The sequence below is a fragment of the Elaeis guineensis genome, chromosome 2, assembly GCF_000442705.2.
Source record: "Elaeis guineensis isolate ETL-2024a chromosome 2, EG11, whole genome shotgun sequence".
NCBI classification, from domain to species: Eukaryota; Viridiplantae; Streptophyta; class Magnoliopsida; order Arecales; family Arecaceae; genus Elaeis; species Elaeis guineensis.
Genome location: NC_025994.2, coordinates 123,889,226 through 123,897,985, shown reverse-complemented (window position 1 = coordinate 123,897,985; position 8,760 = coordinate 123,889,226). Strand labels below are relative to the sequence as shown.

At 37.6% G+C, this 8,760-nt stretch overlaps 1 protein-coding gene across 5 annotated transcripts; it reads right to left on the bottom strand.

Moving 5' to 3' along the window:
• Nucleotides 1-240: 240 nt before the first annotated feature.
• LOC105059534 (uncharacterized) lies at nt 241-7,564 on the bottom strand. 5 transcript variants are annotated; one of them, XR_834311.2, is made up of 13 exons: nt 7,289-7,564; nt 7,140-7,217; nt 7,015-7,066; nt 6,570-6,643; nt 6,342-6,472; nt 6,176-6,242; nt 6,006-6,055; nt 5,356-5,634; nt 3,910-5,250; nt 2,056-2,169; nt 1,007-1,077; nt 861-913; nt 241-776 (listed from the first exon to the last, which is right to left on the bottom strand). XR_834311.2 is itself a non-coding variant. In XM_073253181.1 (13 exons), exons 1-13 carry the CDS (start codon nt 7,554-7,556, stop codon nt 851-853), a joined length of 2,643 nt encoding a protein of 880 aa, XP_073109282.1. In that variant the 5' UTR covers nt 7,557-7,564; the 3' UTR covers nt 241-850. The 5 variants fall into 5 exon arrangements, 3 of the variants coding, with proteins under 3 accessions (XP_073109282.1, XP_010941320.1, XP_073109281.1); XM_073253181.1 differs by adding an exon at nt 1,313-1,367 and having other exon boundaries at nt 241-913; XR_012139338.1 differs by having other exon boundaries at nt 861-1,077.
• Nucleotides 7,565-8,760: the final 1,196 nt, after the last annotated feature.

Below are 8,760 nucleotides of genomic sequence, written 5' to 3'. Positions count from 1 at the left end.
ACTTTGATTGCAACTTAATTGGCTTGGATCTTGTTATGATTTTTGTTCGCTTTCCTGCAACCAGACAAAATTAATCCTGCCATGCTTCTGTCATGAATCTTGTTTTCATCTTTTGCTGGGACTTCCTTTGCTTTAATTGAATAACTGCCCCTTTTGGAAAGATAAAATCTAATTTATTCATCAACATTGCTTTTTTTTTTTTTTTTTTTTTGCACATAACAGGCATGAGAAGCCCTCTGCTTGTAAAAACAGGTCTCTTTATGTTTCTTTCTGAACTCATACAGTTGGGTCATGGCAACAGTTACTACACATTATATACAGTGCTATTCACAAGCAGCTCAGAGTTCCGCACATGTGGACAAAAAAGAGACAAAAAAGAAGGAAAAACAAAAGATTATATAGACCTTGGAATGGTTTTGCTGTTGCTAGCTTTTATTTCGTCACACGAAGATCATCAGGTCCAGAAGCCAAGTCATGGACATCAATAGATTCTTGATCCAAACCCCTTTGATATATGGTTCCTTCACCTTAATCTCAGATCTGAAGTCATCTTATATAATCCATCAACAATTAAGAGGTCTTTATGACCACATCTCCATTCCCATTAGCAAAGAGAACTTCACATGAAAAAATGAGATGGCTAAACCAACCCAGAACCAAGCTCTATAAACTTGGTATAGTTGATTTCCGAAACTTCAGTTATGGGTCCCTGACTGATGACTGAAGAATTTGCTAGAGAGGAGATTCATATAGACTGAACTTCTGACATTTATTATCTGAAATACAGCAAGAATCTCACACCAGTTTGTATGCTCTTTCCATTGGCTATTGCCTAGATGTAAGATGAGAATTAGAAGTACCTGTCTTTCAGCACCATAACTGCCCCTTTGCTTGCTTTTGGAGTTAGCATTGCCTAATCATTATGCAAGAAAGAACTTTGACATAGTGCCACATGCTGTTAGATGAAAGTATGTTGGACTTAAAGCTGTAACAGTTATATACAGACCTGGGCTTTCTTTATCTGGTATTGAGAAGAAGTGTCGCACATGCGACTATTACAATGATAACTCGTACTCCCTGTAATTGGAGGGGAAAAACCAAAAAAGTATGGTATTGGGAATATCATGTTATTAGTCATACATGGCTGACGATCACTAGTTCAGACCTAAAATGAACGATGGAAGAATGCAGGTGATAAACCAAACAAGATTTCTTTATGCATACATCTACAAAATCAAATCAATGATAAGATCGATAGATTCTGCTCCTAGATCCAAGATACACAAAGCAGTAAAAAGACTACGTATAACATAATATGAAATGATGTTGGACATCCTTGTTGGGGACTTCATGAAGGAATCTGCAGGCTGAATAATAATTAATAAAATGCAAGAGAAAAAAGTGTCCACTTCAAGATAGTGGACAAAGTGGCAATCAAGTTTAGTGAGCTCTGCTTGCTTGTGAGACATTATTATCAACATCAGTCATCTATGCTAAAACAAAAGCACCAGAGCCATCTACCAGGTAATTGCAACTTAAAACTAATTTTAGCACTAGCTGTAGAAGGCTAAAACATATCAAACATTTTATGGAGCTAGAAGCAGAAGAAAAAAAGTGGAATGACATTCTTAAACAAAAGTGCCTCTCATAGGGGTTTGATGATGTATCACCAAAAAAATAGGGGTTTGATGATGTTGGAACTAAACAAAAAGGGTATGTGACAAGCCAAGAAGTAATCAAGAAAAATTACCATGAAACAGCACATAATTTGTACGAATAAAAAAATTCAATAACATATCTATGAGCTACAAGTTACAATTAATTAAAGCATTTGCACACAGGTGGAGAGGATATATCGAACTACTAAGATGAGTTTACTAAAACCTATCAGAACCAACTTTGATGAAGTGCAAACACCATTGCAAGTGATTGCTTCTTGGTCATCAACTGATACATATAGGTTATGGGCAGAATGAATTATTTGCAAGAATAAATCACACAACATGCATATGAGATCAAACCATACATCAAATATGATAAAGAAGAAAAAGTTACCTGTTCGATCAACATCCCCTTAAAATTTGAATTGCTCACTTTATTTTCATGGTTGAATTTTTCAGAACTACCTGAAAACTTCTTATTTCTAGTCACTTCACGGTGCATCTTTTGCTGCAAATATATATATATTTTTTAAATGTTAGCAATCTATACTGATGTTAAGAGAATTAATGTAAAAACCAGCAGCTTGAGTCCAAAAAACTATCAGATCTGAAATTTTGAAGTACAAAAATGAAGTGAATTTATTCATACGCATATATATTTGTCTGAAATTACTGGTGATGTGGCAGAAAAAACAAATTTTCTCTTTAGATGCAATAGATGAATTATAATGTTAGTAGTTACATTCTCAGATATTTGCCATATAGGATGGGTATTTTAAAAAGGATATCCCAATGCACAAAGCTCCCGCCACTGCAGGATCTAGGAAGGATCAAATGTACATAGATTTACCCCTATATGCGGAGAAGCTGTTTTGATGTTTTGAACCTATGACACCCAGTTCACTATGGAGAAACCTTACCATTGCACCAAAAGCCCGCCCCCTACCATAAGAATCAAAGGTTTAGCAGCAACGGAGGCACTACAAAGTACAATCAACATGCATGAATGATTTGGGCTTGAATTATGGTAAATTCAGGAAAAATATGGTACAAATGAGTACATAAAAGAAATTCAAGAATATAAAGAAGATTACGTAAGAGAAAACCACTTCAGAATGTTTGAAAGAAATGACGAGCAGGCTTTATTTCTGTTTGTGGGGAAGATTAAAACAAGATTTGGATGGAACTCATAACAAGAGATTTGAAAAAAGTTTTCTTTTCTAAACACTTAGGTTGGATAGAACAAGATATAAGAAAGCAATAAAGGATTCACAAAAACAATCTATATCAGCTTGCCATGTTTATATTATTACCAGCATAATAATTATACCAGGGGAAAAAAAAAATCTTATGTTCCTTATGATACATCTATGTAAAGTCCTGGCAACATTTGAGATCCTTCCTTGATGGCCATCACAGAATCTACTCATCTGAGATCCAATGATCATTCTCTAAGCAACATATATCTAACACCGATACAGACACATAATCCCAGGAAATATTTTTGTATAAGTTACTAGTCCAACAACATGCAATTAATGAATATTTCTCCACAAAACTTTTGCAACCTGACTCATTAACGGTAAAACCAAAAACCACAAGAACAATCTTTGTCCAGCTTTAAAGGGGTCGGCTTTGTGGAAACTTCTTCACCATTCAGTGCTATGAAGGACAACATTCTCTACCAGGGCAAGCTTCCATATCTATTCTATCTATTAGATATCAAAATAGATAGGCAAACAGATAGAGTAATGCCGAATATTTTTCTGTTGTATGTAGCATGCAGCAGTGTGCACATGTGCACATGTGAAACAGTTTAGGTTGGGTTGCTGGGTCAAGTATGATCTGTTCTGTACAGTAACATTTTCAGTTGTTTTAGTCGAGATAAAATGATACAAATATTAAGTTTGCATTGGTTGAGTTGCCTGAGCCATTAGCAACCCCACATCTGAGCTCCAACCCAACATGAATATCGTGTTGGTTCATGTATGAGGTAACCTCACTAAAGTAGAAACCCTACTGTAAACACCCAAATCTGGTCAGTTACTTTCACCTCCAATTGGTACAACTCCTGTGTTTCCTCAGTAGTACTCTTAGCAAACATAACTTCTTACTTTTCTCTAAATTCAAAAATGGTTGAAACTAAAATAGCCATCTGAGTCATTTTCATTCCATATAATGATGAGATTTCAAGGAGAGCTATTCATATGAGAAAAGGTACAGAACTTTGGGAGAAAGAAATATGGACCTTTTTATTAGCTTCCACTGTGAACGGGTTTTTCTCTGAGGGCAGTGTTCCTAGGCATAAACTACAGGACTCAACAAGATTCCTCAACTGTTTACTGCCAGTGGTAATGCACAAATGATGTGGCTCCCAGACACCAACTTTTCCAAAGAAACATTTTTCTCTATAAGAAGATAAGAGTTCCAGCAATTCATTTGAGTTTCCAGGAATAATTTGCTCCTCCATATGACTTATATAACATGTCCAGTCACTCTCATTTGCAAGTGCATTGAGAGCACTTCCTCGGTTGTATGTGCACAGACTAGAAGGCTCATCTGTATCTCGAGACACATCAGTTTTATGCAAAAAGTCTAATTCATCATATGGACGAAAATAGTCACTAACATTCTGTTTGGTTATTCCACCATCATCATTTGTTTTTTCTTCTCGTGGGTTTCTCTCATCTGTAGTATGGTTTCTAGTACCTAAAGCCTCCAGCTCTGCACCACCATGAAAAGAGGACATTTCACCAGAAGTTTTAGATGCAGTATGTGCATCCAAACTAGGAGCTTCCTTCAGAAAAATATTTACCTTTGGTTTTTCCTGAAATGCACTAGACTTTCTATGTTTGGATATGATCGAAGGGCTTCTCCCAATTTCACTAGCAAGATAATCTTCTCTTTCAGTGACATTTCCAACAGATCCACCCAGGCTGGCCCTCTGTTCAGTCTCAAAAGGTTTCTGTTTGGAATCCAAAGCCTTCAGTTTTTCACCATTATAAATTGAGGACCTTTCACCTGGACTTTTCTGTACCGTGCAGGCAATCAGACTATGACACTCCTTTGGAAAAGAATCCATGTTTATTTTCTTCTTAACAGAAATGGGCTCTTTTCTCTTCCCGATATGTTCTGCAGAGTCACCAAAGCTAACAAAATTTGCAGTCTTGACAGGTTCTAAAACAGTATCTATGTTTCCAGAATTATGTGGCTGTGCAGTATGTAGAGATTCCAAAGAAGAGCTCTCATCATTTGCTCCTCCAACAGACTTCTGTTTAACAGGTTTGAGGCTTTTCAAATTCTGGTTTGTTGTGAAGTTCCGGAAAAGACTGTTATTTCCAATCATTTCCTGCCTGGTGGCATTATTTAAGTGCTGCACTCCTTGTTTCTTTACAAAGGATGATCTGATAACCATTGGATTGCGATCCATCTCAGAGAGCATCTCTGCAGAAAAGGACTTTGCCATGGTTTGGGGAAATTTTAACTTTCTTATATCACTTTGTTCTGAAGATGTCCTCTTCAAAGAACCTCCACTCTCAATCTTGCTTAGCTGTGACGTTGTTCCTTGGTCAACACGATGTCTTGTTCCCTGCATTTGATTCATATACTTGAGCATCTCTAATCACAAACAGAACACATGCATACAAATCTGACAGACCCAACATCACATAAACAGTAAAATTGAAAAAATCACCTTAAATAGACTATTTTCAAAGGCACTTATCATTTTCCTAACACTGCTACTCGAACCTCTCTCCCGCAAATTCTTCCTCTTCAGGCTATAAATGTGATCATCCGATTCAGCAGAAACAGAAATGTCATCTTTCGTAACATTTCCTGATATTGGGGATCCTAAGCATCCTATATGAGGATCCAAACCCTCACATGAAGACAATTGCCTTTCTTTAATATCACCAGAAGTTGCTTGTGTCTTGTTTCTTTCTACGTCTACTCCAGCAAAATCAGGGGCATCCTGCGCAAACAAGTGTTCAGAGTGTGGTTCAAGATATTACATATGTGGATTGCTCAATGGGTTTCTGTATTTATCTCTAATTAAGAGTAGCAGAGTGCTGCGACTTCTAGGTACCGGATATAATTAAAATCTGACCGCAACCTTTAGCAGTGAAAGCTCAAATGCATAAACATATGTCATGATGCTTATTGAAATGGAAAAACATAGACACAAACACGACTGCACCCATGTGTATGTACTTTGATTCACATAAGCCACCATGTCATAAGCATAAGCAAATCTTTTTTGGCTATTATAACCAGTTAAATCTTCATACTCATGATTCAAATTAGACAGTGAAACTCAAGTTGCACTGAGAAAGAATCCTTAACTGGATCTATTTGCTTTAACTGACCGATACCATCTCCTTCTGCAGTAAGTTCTGTAAACAACATTCCACCGAACTTTTAGTTGTCTGCTTTCTAACATTGAGCAGCAACAACTCTTTCAAATGAATTCATTGGAATATCTGATAGGAAATTACTGAAGCTTGAAATGTTACCAGAAACATGACTTTCACAGCCACCCTTGAGCAGTTCCATGCGTTTCCTTTTTAGTGCGGAGTACCTCTAACAATTATAAAACCTTCAATGTATATCCATCAAAGTAAATTTTTATAGTTAAGCTATGTAAGATCGAAAACTTTCATAAGAAGGAACACAAAATACCATTTCACGAATCCTTTGGCGTTCTTCTTCACTAAGTACAAACTGCAGCTTCATGTGGACACTTCCACCACCCTCTAGGGGAAACACGTCATCCGAAATTCCCTTTTCCACCACCGACCTTGTTTTGAACTCTGCCAGGGTGAAAAAAGGGGGGAAAAAAAAGAAACATCAGAAATAGTGACTGAAGATTTCGTTTATAGTTAATGATCCATTTGAAACAATGAAGACCTGTCCGGGATATTAAATTCCCCTCCATGTCGTGCAGCATCAAGATCAGATTCTCGTGCAAAGAAGTCACTGGGCTGCACCCACAAAGTCAGCATCAAGAAAACTACAATTTTCATTCACACGCATCATTTATCGTTGCTTTTTATGTCATCGCACGACAGGATTGACGGATTGAGTGATCATAAACGTCCCGAATAGATTTCATTGCACAAGCCTAGCTGATGATATTATATCAAGTCTATCATAGCTGATACTGCTAAGATAAAGCTGGATTCGATCCCAAAATAATCAGCATAACACTTGTGAAGTGAAGAACGAGAGGGTGCTTGGCCATGACAAAAGAACCAATGAAATCGTCCGCATGGGTTTGCTTATATCAGATTTCTTACGGTAATGGACGCTGGAAAACGGGATAGGGATAAGTAAGAAGGGAAAGATCACTCACAATGAGAAGTCCCCTCCGCCCACGCTCTGGTACTCTTTCTTTCCCATCACAACTGCAGCAACCAAAGATTAATAACATACACAGAAAACCAAACCAAACATAATAATAGAGAGGAACCGACGCACCCTTCAAATAGACGAAGCTGGAATTGTCTTCCAATTGGCATGGCGCAAGAGGTGGAGGGAGGTCCATCAACTCTAACACTGAAAGAGGACTCGTTTATTTGTCAAACGGCGACATTAATGGAGGAGGTGGGTGGGTTCGTACTGCTTACCAGAGACTTGGATGGTGCCCGGCATCGTTTGGTGTCGCGGGCAAGACTCGCGGTCTGGCGGTGGTGACCGTAAGGTTTTGTTTGAAGACGGCCAAAATTGGAATAGTAGCAGATATTGGAGTGTGGATTTGTGGCCGAGTGTAATCAATAAGGGCCCGCTTGTTGTTGTTTTAGCGTAGGCCACGTGCTGACAGGAGCCCAAAACTTGTCCCCAGCATCGAGGGAGACGGCCAAAGTTTTGGGCAGTCGGTCCAAAGGTAGAGAGCATCGGCTTATCTGGAGACGCATGAGAGGAGGAACATCAAGATCCCTACAATTCTGTGATCAGGATTTATTTTGAAAAAACTAAAATATTTTCTTTCAATAGAAAAAGGGTGAGCCCAACATAATTAGTTAAAAATTAGAAAAAAAAAAAAAAAAAAACCTGGAGCTCAAAAGTGATCGAGTGATCACCGGTGACAGCGATGGGAAATAAAGATTATTTATGGGAGGAGGAACAATTCCACTCCCCCCGCACTCTGTAGAAATACCGTGATTGATTGGCTGGTAGATCGGACCAGCCTGTCATCGATGCGATCCAGTATACCACACGAATTCCCGGCTGCTACTGGAAACAGGTGCTCTCTAGAGGGGAGTGAAGTGGTGATTAATCTACGAACGGAAAGATTTTACTACAATTTTTCTTTCTTTGGTCGTCTCCTCCATCGGCCGATCAATCAGCCTGTCTTCCTCAGTGACCGTGGATCACAACACCGAAAGGATTGAAGAATCTGCCCACCGAAAGGTTCAAAGTACTGGGGCTCGAGAGAACCGAAGCAATTATCCTATTTGATAACATACAAAAATTATTAAAAAATATTTTTTAAAATTAATCATTTGAATAATTATATTTATTTTATAATATCTATATAAATTATAATCAATGAATAAAAAATATTTTGATATTATTCATCACAAAATTATATCTTCTTTGTAGAACTCTTATATTATGATGAAATCTTATATTAGGATTTATCGTATAGTTCTTAAATATATTCACGATCAAATGATACATCATTAAAAGATGATGATGTTTATTGAATGAAGGTCGTTGTATGTCATATAGATTGGTTGTCCTTTTAACCAAGGAATATGGAGACATTGGTATGGCATATAAGTGAGATGTAGGAGTACATCGTCATTGAACAAGTGACTCATCTGCTGAGTGCTCTGCTGTCAAGTACTGCTCGTGAAGCGTATGGGTATAAGTGTCCCTCAGATCAAGATCACCATAGTGACTTGCAAGCAACTCACTGTGCTTTAATACCGGACTACTTACATTTTTAATACAGTGACGGAAGACTACTGGATATAATCAAGTACTTATAAAGTATGTATATGGATCAAGATGGAATTGACCCCTCTAGATTATAGGAGCTGATGCATCACTGTATTTCAATTTAGTAAAATCTTTTTCAAGTTAATTCATGTGA